We start from the raw sequence: 14,631 nt of genomic DNA, 5'->3' as shown, positions 1-14,631 counted from the left end.
TTTCTCTCTCTTTCTTTCTCTTTCTCTCTCTTTCTTTCTCTTTCTCTCTCTTTCTTCTTTCTCTCTTTTTCTTTCTCTTTCTCTCTTTTTCTTTCTCTTTCTCTCTTTTTCTTTCTCTTTCTCTCTTTTTCTTTCTCTTTTCTCTCTTTTTCTTTCTCTTTCTCTCTTTTTCTTTCTCTTTCTCTCTTTTTTCTTCTCTTTCTCTCTTTTGTGGCATCAGTACAGGCTGATGTACGCGTTTCCACCGATTCAGTTGCTGTCCAGGTTCCTTCGCAGGTTACACTCGGAACGCAGCACGGTGAATCTGGCGGTCGACGCCCCGTGGCGTCTGCCTCTTCGAGACGATCTCCTGTCTCAAGGACCGATATACCATCCTGCTTTACAGTCGCTGGCTTTGACGGCCTGGCTGTTGAGACTCGAGGTCCTGAAGGAGAAGGGTCTCTCCCCAGAGGTCGTTCATACCTTGATCAACGCGAGGAAGTCTTCCTCGGGGAAGGTTTATTACCGTACTTGGAAGGCCTATTTTGCTTGGTGTGAGTCCAGGGGGTTTTCTCCCCGCACGTACGTTTCCCGAGTGCTGTCCTTCCTTCAAACGGGTGTCGATCAGCGTTTGGCGCTGGCTACGATAAAGGGTCAGGTGTCTGCGCTGGCCGTTCTGTTTCAACGTCCCGTGGCTTCCAACTCCTTGGTTGGCACTTTTGTTCAGGGTGTGCGGCATCTGGTTCCTCCTAGGAGGGATCCTCTGCCCCCTTGGGACTTGAATCTCGTTCTATCTGTGTTACAACGTGCTCCTTTTGAACAGATCAGGGAGATCTCGTTGTCTATGTTGTCCAAAAAGGTCGCCTTTTTGGTTGCGATCACTTCGGCTCGCAGAGTGTCGGAGCTGGCGGCTTTGTCCTGCAAGTCTCCGTATCTGTTGTTCATTTGGATAAGGTGGTCTTGCGACCTAATCCTTCTTTTCTTCCGAAACGTGTTTCGGAATTCCATCTTAATGAGGATATTGTCTTGCCTTCGCTGTGCGTGTAGCCTAAACATCCAAAGGAGGTGAGATTACATTCTTTGGATGTTGTTCGGGCGATAAGGGTTTACCTTAAATCGACTGAGTCTTTTCGAAAGGCGGACTCCTTGTTTGTTCTTCCAGAGGGTCCTCGGAAGGGCATGGCGGCGTCGGCCTCTACCATCGCCAAATGGATCAGGCAGACCATTGAACAGGCCTATGCCTTGCAGGGGAAGGTTCCCCCTGTGCCTGTGAAGGCGCACTCTACTAGATCTCTGAGTACGTCTTGGGCCTGTCGTCATGGGGCTTCTGTAGCCCAGGTGTGTAAGGCGGCGACCTGGTCGACCGTGCATACTTTCACAAAATTCTACAAAGTAGATGTTCAGGCATCGGCGGATGCTTCCTTTGGCCGCAAGGTTCTTAGTGCGGCAATTCCCTAGGGTCCCTTGTTGGGGACCTCTGGCTGTTGGGATAAGTTTTTTATCCCCTGGTTATTTGTCTTTTCCTGGGTTGTTGCTCCTGTTGAGCACTTGTTTTTCCTGTTGCCCAGCTGGTTTCCTTCCTTTGGTAAGGTTATCTTTGATGCGGAGACTGCGTTGCTTTTCGGCGCGGATGCGTTTCCCACCCCTCATGTTTGCACTGCTTTGGGACGTCCCCATATGTGACGAATATGAAGAGGCGGCGACTGTCGGAGGACGTAAGAGAAAACGGAATTTTTGTAAAATCTTACCTGTAAGATTCCTTTCTCTGAGTCCTCCGACAGTCGCCGCCCCCGCCCCTCTTTTGGGGTTTGGTTGTATACTCTACTGCTATTCCACTGAAACTGAGATATGGTTGCAGGAAGTAGGAGGGTATTGACTGAGGGGACCACCCCTTGAGGGTGGGATATGTTAAAAGCTTTAATGTTAACATATTCTGTTGCCTAGCTACTCCTTCGGAGCAAAGTCTAATACCCCATATGTGACGAATATGAAGAGGCGGCGACTGTCGGAGGACTCAGAGAAAGGAATTTTACAGGTAAGACTTTACAAAAATTCCGTTTTCCTTTCCCTGACTATTTGTCGCTAAAGAGTGGGGACTACCAAAGCGTCCCCGTGGGGTTCTTAAGCGCTTTACTAGGGGTTACCCCTATGAGGAGTCTCTTCTTAAGAAGTGGATTGTGCCCCCGGTGGTGGACTTTCCGGTTTCCAGAATAAACAAGGCAACCATGATTGAAGAAGAGTCCCTGGCCTTTAAGGTTTCAGCGGACCGGAAGGCGGAGACTGTGGCTGGCAATATGTACACTCTGACCTTTGTCGAGCTGGCGGACCAACTGGTCCAGGGGCTGCAGTTTATCTGTGATACCTTTTTGGATGCGGCTCCCCTGATGGCTCGCCTCTCTGTTTTGTCAGTGGTCCTTCGGCGTGTCTTTTGGCTCAAGTGCTGGTCTGCGGATCAGACTGCAAAAAAAGCCTTGACTGATCTTCTTTTCCAAGAAGATCGCCTGTTTGGAGCTACCCTGGATGACATCATTAAAGGTCTCACGGGGGGGAAGAGTACTTTTCTTCAGCAGGCTACTAAGGGCAAGGAACCTCTTCGCAGACGTGGGCCTTCCTTCTCAGCTCATAAGTTTTTTTGTTTTTTTTTTTTGTCCCTCAGGGTCGACTGGCAAGGGCTCGAAGCCTTTTAGAGCCTCTTTAGGAGGATCCAAATGAACCTGGTCTGGCAAGCCAAGATCAGGCTGCTCCAGACCATTGGACAGGGCTCCTTCAGCATAAAGGTGCGCCGTCACCTGTATCAGGGGTGGCGGCACGGCTTTGCTGATTTCCAGATCCGTTGACTTTCCTGGTGCAGAACAAGTGGTTCCACAAAGTCATTTGTTCCGGCTACAAGATTAGTTTCGCTCTTGTTCCCCGGCAAGGTTTTTTTCATTCCAACTGGCACCTGTCCCCAGACTGCTTACAGGGCCTGTTTTGGGGCGGTACAAGACCTGTTCCTTCAATAGGTGATTGTCCCTGTTCCGACTTTGGAACGTTTTCAGGGTTTTTACTCAAACCTGTTTACAGTCCCTAAGAAGGAAGGCAAAGTGTGTCCAATCCTGGACCTCAAGGCGCCGACTGCTTTGTGCGGGCACAGAAGTTCAGAATGGAATCCTCTATTGATATCGTGGATGCTTACCTTCACATTCCAATGTGTGCCAGTCACCAGTGTTTTCTCCGCTTTGCTGTGGGAGAGGAACATTATCAAATTGTTTCATTACCCTTTGGTCTCGCCTCTGCTCCTTGGGTCTTCACAAATGTGTTAGCCCCGGTGCTATCTTTGGTACGCCAATGGGGGGATCGCAATACTTGGACGATCTCCTTCTGTGAGCAGAGTCTCCTTCTGCTCTGGTAAAAAACCTGGAGATCACAATACGAACTCTGTGGGAGTTTGGCTGAATTCTGTATTTTCAGCTCTGGTTCCGTCCAGGAAGTTGGACTATCTGGGCCTGACTCTGGACTCGGCCTTAGCCAGAGTGCTACTTCCCCTGGACAAACTCCAGAAATTGCAGGCTGCAATTCGCCTCCTGCTGTCCAACAGATGGTTGTCCCTCTGGACTTGCATGCAGGTGCTGGACCTAATGGTGTTTACGTTTGCACAGTTCCATACGAGGTCCCTGCAAAGGGAGATTCTGACCAAATGGGACAAGACGCCGCAGTGTCTGGACAATCCGATCCGGCTAAGTCGTGGAACAAGGGAGTCCCTGATATGGTGGCTTCGTTCTCCGGAGCTTCGGCTGGGAAAATCCTTCCTCCCCTTGTATTGGACAGTGGTCACCACGGATACCAGTTTGTCCAGCTGGGGAGGTGTCCTCTGCAAGCAATCTGCTCAGGGTATATGGACGTTGGAAAAGTCCAGACCACTGATTAAATGTCTTGGAACTTCAGCGATCAGACTGTGTCTGGATCATTGGACCGATCGTCTTTAGGGTTGTCCAGTACGCATTCGATCGGACAATGCCACGGCAGTGGCTTATGTCAATCACCGAGGGGCACAGGAAGTGTCCTGGTGGCTCTGGAGGTAGCCGGCACTCTAAAGTAGGCAGAACGGTTCGTTCCAGCCCTCTCAGCTGTACACATTCCCGGGGTGGAAAATTGATATGAGGATTATCTCAGTTGGCAGGCGTTGGACCAAGGGGAGTGGTCCCTTCATCTAGAGGGGTTTCATCAGGTTTGTCTCTGGTTGGGTAGCCCTGAGGTGGATCTGTTGGCATCTCCGCTCAACAGACAGGTGCAGAGGTTTGTAGCTCGGTCAAGGAATCCTCTGGCGGACACCACAGACATGCTGGTGGCCCTGCGTGGTCCGTATCGGCTGATTTACGCCTTCCCTCCTCTCAAGCTTCTGCCCAGACTTCTACGCAGGATAGAGGCATAAGGGATTCTGTTTATCTTAGTGGCTCTGGACTTGGCTTGCCGGGCTTGCTATGCCGATCTGGTGCGGCTGGTCGTCGACGTTCCTTGGCAACTTCCTCTCAGGGAGGATCTGTTGTCCCAAGGACCGATCTTCCATCCTCCTTTTCAGGCACTGGCTTTGACAGCTTGGCTGTTAAATGCTAGGTGCTGATGGATATGGGTTTATCTGAGTCAGTGATTCCTACACTGTTGAAAGCTAGGAAATCTACCACTAGGAAGATCTACCATCGTACGTGGAAGATGTACATTGTGTGGTGTCTTGGGGTCTTCCTCGTTCCTTCTTGTGGCTCGGATCTTGACCTTCCTTTAGCATGGGAGTTGAACAAAAATTGCCCTTGAGTACCATCAAGGGCCAGGTGTCGGCTTTGGCAGTCTTTTTCCAACGACCTTTGGCCACACACACTCCCTCGTGCGCACCTTTTCTTCAGGTTGTCTGACATTTGGTTAATTTGGCTCCGTTGCCGCCTTGGGATCTTAATTTGGTGCTTTCAGCTCTACAGAGCCCTCTCTTTGAAAATATTCGGGAAATTCCCCTGCTTACGCTGTCCCAGAAGGTAGCCTTTTTAGTGGCTATCACCTCTGCACGCAGGGTGTCGGAACTGGCGGCGTTATCCTGACGTTCACTTTACCTGGTGATTCACAGGGATAAGGTGGTTCTTCGCCCCTGTCCGTCATTCCTTCCAAAGGTTGTCTAATTTTCATTTGAATAAAGATATTGTGTTGTCTTCCCTGTGTCCCAGACCTAAACATCCGAAGGAATGCCTTGTAATGTGGTCTTGATAATTTGGCAGTTACGGAGTCTTTCAGGAAGTCTGACTCTATCTTTGTGCTCACGGATTGACCTCAAAAAGGGTTGTCCGCTTCCTTTGCTACCATTTCCAGATGGATCAGACAGACGGTGGTTCAGGCCTATTCCATCAGGGGTCAGGTTCCTCCTTTTCTCTATCAAGGCACACTCTACTAGGGCGCTTAGTGCCTCTTGGGCTTTTCGTCATCAGGCATCAGTGACGCAGGTTTGCAAGGTGACCACCTGGTCGTCGGTGCACACTTTTGCAAAGTTTTATAAAGGGGATGTGTTGGCATCTGTGGATGCTTCTTTTGGCCGCAAGGTTTTGCAGGCTGCTAATCATCAGGACCTGATCCTCTTTGAGGGTGTGTTGTTTTTTTCAGGTGGGCTCCAGTTGTTTGGTTGAGCTTCTGTTACCTGGTTGGCTATGGTTCATCTTGGGAATTTTTTTCTGCTGTTTTCCCACCCTTCATGTTTGAGACTGCTTTGGGATGTCCCAATGGTTAAGAAGAATCTGGAGCTGTGTCCATCAATGAACGAAAGACAAAATGGGATTTTTGACTTACCATTAAAATCCATTTCTCTGATGTTTGATACACAACACCCACCCCTCTGTGGAGTTGGCTTTCTTCTGATACTGCTTGTAACAAAACTGAGTGCCTATAGCTGAGTGTGGGTGTATACCCCCTGGTGCTGCCCATAGGCATAGTCCACGCTTCTTCCTGCCTAGTGTCCTACTCCTGTAGGGGACAGTATAACCCAATGTTTAACAATCAGGAGCTGTGTCCGTCAATGAACACCAGAGAAATGGATTTTACAGTAAGTAAAAAAAATAAATAAAATTGGATTTTTGAAACCCCTAATTTGATGGGTTTAGTTCTGCTTTATGGTTTACTGCTGTTCAGTGGCTCTGGGCTTCAACAAAATGGCAGCATCCAACGAGAAGAAACCGGAGCAATGCTGGAGGCAATTAACAGCACATTGCCTCCAGCACTGATTTAGGTAGCATAATTATTAATGTGGAATGTATGTTATGTGTAAAGTTCCGCTTTTTTATGTATCTGACTAAAAATGGCAGAGATATGTGAACAAATATAGTGTACAGCTCTTAACACATACAGTAGGCTTTATTGCAGGAAATCTCTAGCTTATTTCTGGCGTACTGTAGCAAAATGAAGCACTGCATAAATAAGCATCTTGTACTGCTTTTCTTTCAGCCCAGCAGCTGTAGGAAATTGAAATGTAAAGCTATTGTGCTTAAAGCGGTAGTATGTGGTTAAAGCGTTAGTAAACCGCGGCATTGAAAAAATTTAATTCCCTTGCATCGCATACTAGCACATTATAAAATACTTACCTTAAAACAAAGCCATCCAGCAGTGCACTGTCACCTCTGACACGGCTCCCATCTTCACCTGATCTTCCTTCCGGGTTCGCTGGCACCGTCAATGGCTGAGCCGCGATCCTGTCACTCCCACGCACAGCGCTCTGAAGGAACCGTATGGGTATGCCTAAAGCAGGATACACACTATCCAACTTTTGTGGTTAGATTTCCTTCAGATTTACCTTTTCTATGTAGTGCAAGGGCCTGCCAGATTGCATACAAATTGAAAGTGCTTAGGTTTGACCTCCTATTATATGGTTTTGGTAAGTCTAAAGGAAAAAGTCTTCAGAAAATCTTATAGTGTGTATGGCCCATTAGTGATCAAAAATGTGTACTAATACTGCGCTATGGATGTATGATGTTTACCCTCAATCCAAAATGCTGCTGTTCAAAAGTAATTAAAAAATGACAAAGGACACACAGCGCAAATCGGAATATATAAAGTGACTGGTGCCAAAATGTGTCTTGTGTAGGTGGGTGAAAACTGTACAATATTGCACATAAATAAATGAATAGTAAATTAAAAAAATTAAATAATTCATCCTAATCTGAATCGTACAGTGCTGTGAAATCAAGGGAAAATACATATGCGTGATAGAAGGCAAATCAATATATCATACAATGGTGCATAAATAATTTAAATATGAATAAATGAATAAATACATTTCCAAAAAAGTCCGTAAGCAAGTAGCCAGTGAAGGTGCAATGTGCTTAAGTGCTCTTTATTGTACAAACTGGTGACAATCCGTGCCAAAAAGATAAGGTGCAATGGTGAGGGGGTCCACTCCCCGTGGATACTTCCACTTACCAGACTGCCAGGACCCCTTAGCAATATTGCATGTGGGTCAAACGCACATAGTCCGGTGTGGGTCTTTTCTTTTCCTTTGAGACTAGTCTTGTGGACTCCAATACCCAATCTTTTCTCAATAAGTCAAAGAATGTGGGACCATAGGAGGGAAAAACTCAAGATAGTGTAATCCCGTTTAATAAGCTTTATTAAATATTGCAGAAAAAAACTCACATTTCAGGAGTGATAACAAGCCTTCAGTGAAGATACAATCTCCTATGCAGAAAGGACTTCCGGACTTGCGGTAACTGCACGGGTTGCGCTGGTCCCGGCTAGTGTTCCACCGAGACCGGAAGTGACGTAAGCTTCAAACGTGAGCCGAAAATTGCTTGGAAGGCTTGTTATCACTCCTGAAATGTGAGTTTTTTTCTGCATTATTTGATAAAGCTTATGAAACGGGATTACACTATCTTGAGTTTTTCCCTCCTATGGTCCCACATTCTTTGGCTTATTGAGGAAAGATTGGGTATTGGAGTCCACAAGACTAGTCTCAAAGGAAAAGACCCACACCGGACTAAGTGCGTTTGACCCACATGCAATATTGCTAAGGGGTCCTGGCAGTCTGGTAAGTGGAAGTATCCACGGGGAGTGGACCCCCTCACCATTGCACCTTATCTTTTTGGCACGGATTGTCACCGGTTTGTACAATAAAGAGCACTTAAGCACATTGCACCTTCACTGGCTACTTGCTTAAGGACTTTTTTGGAACTTTATTTATTTATTCATATTTAAATTATTTATGCACCATTGTATGGTATATTGATTTGCCTTCTATCACGCATATGTATTTGCACTTGATTTCACAGCACTGTATGATTCAGATTAGAATGGATTATTTAATTTATTAATTTACTATTCATTTATTTATTTGCAATATTGCACAGTTTTCACCCACCTACACAAGAATTTTGGCACCAGTTACTTTATATATTCCGGTTTGCGCTGGGAGTAATTTTTTGTCATTTTTTATGCCTTAGTGATGTCACCGGCTGCCAAAAGAGAGAATATTCTCCTAATGGTACACATTTAGGAGAGATTGATTTTAAAAATCACAAAGTGGACTTTACTACCGCTTTAATGGAAGTGCCGCTGTGCAGTAAGCCTGACCTTCACCTCCCCAATGTCAGCGGAGAGACAGGCAAAAGTAATTTCTGTACAAATACTCAAACTCATTTGTCATTGTGGATGCCAATTACTGGTTTTTGTGACCTTCACTGGTTCATGCACATGAAGGACATTCTATCTCATTAAGCTAACCTAAATAGTGATGCTGATAAAACTGCACCGCTCCAACAATGTGCTCCAGGTATTCTGCAGGTATGGGACAGTGTGTACATTCAAAGGATGATGAAGGTCCTTTCTAACCAATTGCTACCGATTTTATTTAATTTGTTATTTTAACTTGATTTGTGGTATTTCTGTGTGGGTGTGTGTGTGTTTTTTTTTTTTTTTTTTTTTTATGTTCGTACAGCATTTGTATGCTTTTTTCAGCTTATAATATAATAGTGTTGTATAATGTTGTTTGCGGAAGACCTCAGCTTGTGTATGCATCAAATGCTCTTAGTTTATTTGTTGTAAGATATGCAGATATGCTTTTATGTGGAAATCTACTGTAAATACAATAACATATGTTGTATTTATCTGCTGTAAATGAAGTGACAAATATTACATGTATATTTGCAAAACCATTGGTTGCTAAACAATTCTGTTGGTTTCTTACTTGATAAATATACCACTAAAGTTGCATAGTAGTTCCCCTTTATATAAGTATAACCTTGTGTCACAGTTTAATAGTGTTGTTACACTCTCTGCAGGTAAACCGGAGCCTCTAGTATTTCACATTCCTCAGTCTTTCTTTGACGCGCTCTCACAGAGACTGTCCATGGGCAATGCAAGGATGCGGCTTCCCAATTGCACTACAGGTACATTTTATTATAAATGCTTACAGGTGTACTTCTGATTTAGGAATACTGCATCATTCTCCAAAACCAGCCAAATGCTTGGCAATTCATTTCTCTAGTTCTAGTTCTCTTTCTTAACTATTTCTCTTCTAGAGCCTTTTTTTTTTTTTGCCCTTTTTAGATTATTATTATATATACCATTATAGGGCTGAAGTTTTTTTAAATACTACAGAGATTCTGTCACAGCATATTGGTTGTTTAACAAACCCATATTTCCATCGAAAAAATGTTGCCTCACTAAAAACAATTAAGCCATAAGTTTAGGTAAAATACTTTAATCCTTTTGCTGCAATATAAGCACTACTTACTACATTTTCCTGGCTGCTATATTGATTACATACAGCTGTTGGCTTTCGAGTAGAAGTGACTCAGGATTATCTTTCTCTCCTGGGTGCCTGGGACCATCATGGCCTAGCACACTGGAGTGAGAGCAATAATTCCTGAGTTATCATTTACTGTTAACTCTAAACTGATGAGCTGTGAAGGCCGTTAAAACATTGTATATGGATAATTAGAGGTACCTTTCCTTTTTACAGGCGTGCAATTTGGAATCTTGAGATAACACAGTGGGTTTAGAAAAGAATCACCCCCCTCTTTTAAAATCACACTTTGATGCTTTTCAGCCTGAGATTAAGACAGACACAGTTTTTGCAGTTTTTGTTTTTATCCAGCTGTGTTTACTCAGTGTAACTTATAACATCCAAGTGAGAGATCTATACCACCAACATGTCATAAATAAAAATTCAAAAACCGAATCATGGAGTTGGAAAAAGGCTCACCCAATCCTAAAAGTGACTTGTAAACTCAATCAGGTGTAGCTATTCTCAATGGCACACAAAGCCATTTGACTGTCAACTGTGATCAGCTGTGGTGATTTTGATTAGCTCAACATGAAAAGAGCTTTCCTGGAGCATTTCAGTCCCTGGTAGTGCAAGTGAAGTAAAACAATCAACTATAGGTAGCAAGGCACTGTCAAACAATCTCTGGGATAAAGTTGTGGACAATCACAAGTCAGGAGATGGATACAAAAACACAATTCTAAGGCTTTATTAATTCCTAGAAGAAGTTCAAGGCATTTGGTGCAAATGCTGACTAACCTATCTACATGGCGAAGGTTCCGGTAATCTCATGGAATGTTAGGGGTCTTCACTCCCCTCTGAAGCGAACTATGGTATTTATGTGTATTAGAAGGTTGCAACCTGCCATTATCTGTCTTCAGGAGACTCTCCTCACTTCAGATGTATTGAGCTTCTTGAATTACAGATGGGTGGGTAGAGCTGATCATTCAACTCATACTTCCTTTTCTAGGTGTGTCCGTGCTCTGGTTCACAATGCCCTGGACTTCCAGGAACTGAACAGTACAGTGAAATCGACAAGGAAGGTCGCTATGTTGTTCTTCTTTATTGCCGCATTGGTCATTTGAAATGTATTTTAGCTTGTGTGTATCTTCACCCCCCCCCCCCCGTCCATTTTCTGTGGCGGTATTTCGGCTTCTGGTCGCCTTTGTGGACGCGAGGCCAAATGTCCCGCTGCTGGTGGTTGGGGATTTCAACTGTTGTATGGATCATTCTCTGGATAGACACCCGGTCCCTCGTGTTTTGCCTTCCAGGGGTACTCCCTTGGCGGCGTTGGCACGGAAGGTGGGCTGGGTGGATGTCTGGAAAGCCAGGAATCCAGGGATTAAGCAATTTTCCTGTTTCTCTAAGACTTATGGTACCTTATTCAGAATAGATCTTGGAATGAGCACCCCTTCCTTGCTTCCACACGTTGTGTATCGGATCACTCCCCTCTATTGGTGCACCTACTGGTGGCCCCACAAACTACCCTGAGCAAAGCCCCATGGAAATTTTAATGCATTTTGGCTAAAGCTCTTCGACTCCCCTACCACTTTAACCACACATATAAGTTACTTTTACTTATTCCAGGATCATTCTGACTCTGGGGTTCTTCGTTGGGAGGCCTTCAAGGCGTATTTGCGAGGAATACTGATTGCTGAAATGTCTAGGGTGAAGAGGTCCTCCACTGCTTTGGTTGCTGATTGCTGAGGTGGAGCCTAGGGTGTTGGATCTGGAACAGCAATAAGCTTCAGACCCTTCTGACTCAGCTTGGGAGGCTTGGTGGGCGGCTAAGTCTGCTTATGAGCATCTGCTGACCTCGAAGGCCGAGAAGAAGCAGTTCTTCTCCAAACAGGAGTTCTTTGAGGAAGATGAAAAAACTAGCCGTCTCTTGGCAAGAATAGCTTCCTCTCACCAACGCTCACCCATTATCGGGGCAACTAGGTCCCGGACGGGGTCCTTGGTGAGAATGCCTGAGAAAATCCTGAGAGATTTGGCCGATTTCTTTAAAACCTTGTATTCACCTAAGGCTGCATATTTACCGGATGGATATCTGGGACAAAAAGCAGCATATGGATCTACCATATGTGGAGATGCAGAGGGGTGAGACGTGTATATGTTGATATATGATGGGATGTCATGATTCTGATTATGTGTATACATGTATTTGATGATTTGTAACACTGGCATTGGATTGCTGTTGTTGTTGTTGTTGTTAATTGAATAAAGTTCTTGTTTGGATATAAAAAAAAAAAAAAATTGGTGTGGAGGCCAAATAACTCAAAACGATATGTCTGGTGGAAATCCAATACAGCTCAGCATCCAAATAACACCATTCCTACAGTAAAGCATGGAGGAGGTAATATCCTGGTATGGGGGGTTTCTATGCAGCAGGGACTGGAGCACTTGTCAGGGTAAAAGGAAAATAGATGGGGCAAAATACCATCACATTCTTGAGGAAAATCTGCTGCCGTCTGCCAGGAAGTTATCAATGGGAAGAAGGTTTATCTTCCAACGTGACAATGACCCAAAGCAGAAATGACTATACATTGGTTGAAGGAGAAAAATGTGAAAGTCTTTTCATGGCCTAATCAGAGCCCAGACTTCAACCCCATTGAAAACCTGTGGAATAACTTGAGGACATCAGTCCACCAGCGGTCCCCATCAAATTTAACTGAACTTGAGCAGTTCTGCAAAGAGGAGTGTGCTAATATTGCAAAGTTAGTAGAGACCTAACCCAACCCAAGGCTGTAATTAAAAAAAAAAAAAAAAAAAAAGGTGGTTCAACAAAATACTGACACAAGCGGGTGATCCTTTTTCCAACTCAGTGATTCTGTTTTGAATTTCTTTTATTTTTTTTTCAGACATGTTGGTGTTAATGTTATAAGTAGATACAGGTGGATAAACATAAAAAGTGTCTGTCTTCATTTCAGGCTGCAAAGCTACAAAATGTGATTATTTTAAAGGGGGGGGGGGGTGATTCTTTTATATTCTATACCCACCGTGTGTGTGTGTGTGTGTGTGTGTGTGTGTGTGTGTGTGTGTGTATGCACAGTATCTCACAAAAGTGAGTACACTGCTCTCACATTTTTGTAAATGTTTTATTATATCTTTTCATGTGACAACACTGAAGAAATTACATTTTGCTACAATGTAAAGTAGTGAGTGTACAGCTTGTATAACAGTGTAAATTTGCTGTCCCCCTCAAAATAACTCACACATAGCCAATAATGTCTAAACCGCTGGCAACAAAAGTGAGTACACCCCTAAGTAAAACAGGCCAAATTGGGCCCAAAGTGTCAATAATTTGTGTGACCACCATTATTTTCCAGCGCTGCCTTAACCCTCTTGGGCATGGAGTTCACCAGACCTTCACAGGTTACCACTGGAGTCCTCTTCCACTCCTCCTTGACGACATCACGGAGCTGGTGGATGTTAGCGCTCCTCCACCTTCCGCTTGAGGATGCCCCACAGATGCTCAATAGGGTTTAGGTCTGGGGACATGCTTGGCCAGTCCATCACCTTTACCTTCAGCTTCTCTAACAAGGCAGTGGTAGTCTTGGAGGTGTGTTTAAGGTCATTATCATGTTGGAATACTGCCTTGCGGCCCAGTCCCTGAAGGGAGGGGATCATGCTCTGCTTCAGTATGTCACAGTACATGTTGGCATTCATGGTTCCCTCAACTGTATCTCCCTAGTGCCAGCAGCACTTAGGCAGCCCCAGACCATGACACTCCCACCACCATGCTTGACTGTAGGCAAGACACACTTGTCTTTGTACTCCTCACCTGGTTGCCGCCACACGCGCTTGACACCATCTGAACCAAATTAAGTTTATCTTGGTCTCAACAGACCACAGGACATGGTTCCAGTAATCCATGTCCTTGGTCATCTTGTCTTCAAAAAACTGTTTCCGGGCTTTCTTGAGCATCATCTTTAGAAGAGGCTTCTTTCTGGGACAACTATGCAGACCAATTTGATGCAGTGTGCGGCGTTTGGTCTGAGCACTGACAGGCTGACCCCCCACCCCTTCAACCTCTGTAGCAATGCTGACATACATCTATTTCCCAAAGACAACCTCTGGATGTGACATTATAATATATTATTATATTATATACATATATGAGCATGAGTGGAACCTGCCCTGTCAAACCGTTGTATGGTCTTGGCCACCGTGCTCCAGCTCAGTTTCAGGGTCTTGGCAATTTTCTTATAGGCTAGGCCATGTTTATGCAGATCAACAATTCTTCTTTTTTTTTTTTTTTTTTAGATCCTTAGTTCTTTGCCATGAGGTGCCATGTTGAACTTCCAGTGAGCAGTATGAGAGAGTGAGAGCGATAACACCACACACCTGCTCCCTATTCAAACCTGAGACCTTGTAACACTAACGAGTCACATGACACCAGGGAGGGAAAATGGCTAATTGGGCCCAATTTGGACATTTTCACTTAGGGGTGTACTCACTTTTGTTGCCAGCAGTTTAGACATTAATGGCTGTGTGTTGAGTTATTTTGAGGGGACAGCAAATTTATACAAGTTGTACACTCACTACTTTACATTTTAGCAGTGTTATTTCTGCAGTGTTGTCACATAAAAAGATTTACAAAAATGTGGGGGGTGTACTCCCTTTTCTGAGATACTGTATATATGTATATATAGTTTGTGTGCACTAAAATTAATTTTTTCTAATTGAATTGACAAGTCCATAAAGCAGCAATTAGAGGATTTTGTATTTTTTCAGCTTTTGTGAGGAAAGATGCCCTCCCGCTTGGGACTTTCTCCAAATACACCTGGCACATAACCAACATTTTACATGTGAAGCAGATCTTTGACACCCCAGAGGTAAGTGTCCACCCATACGATACTAGTGCTAAGGAAGATGTCTAATGTATA

The 14,631-nt window shown here is 44.5% G+C and overlaps 1 protein-coding gene across 2 annotated transcripts in view; it reads left to right on the top strand.

The window, feature by feature from the left end:
- Positions 1 to 14,631, top strand: part of LOC309553879 (uncharacterized protein C2orf42 homolog) — an 80,024-nt gene that overhangs the window by 32,648 nt on the left and 32,745 nt on the right. For both annotated transcript variants that reach the window (XM_082255361.1, XM_082255360.1), the window contains exons 6-7: positions 9,258 to 9,365; positions 14,480 to 14,580. In XM_082255361.1, the coding sequence (XP_082111487.1) occupies positions 9,258 to 9,365; positions 14,480 to 14,580 (209 nt within the window). The remainder of the gene's footprint in view (positions 1 to 9,257; positions 9,366 to 14,479; positions 14,581 to 14,631) is intronic.

This window comes from Pelophylax lessonae, assembly GCF_965119305.1.
Source record: "Pelophylax lessonae genome assembly, chromosome: 4".
NCBI classification, from domain to species: domain Eukaryota; kingdom Metazoa; phylum Chordata; class Amphibia; order Anura; family Ranidae; genus Pelophylax; species Pelophylax lessonae.
Note: the sequence above shows the minus strand (reverse complement) of the source record. Positions and strands in the feature narration are given on the sequence as shown.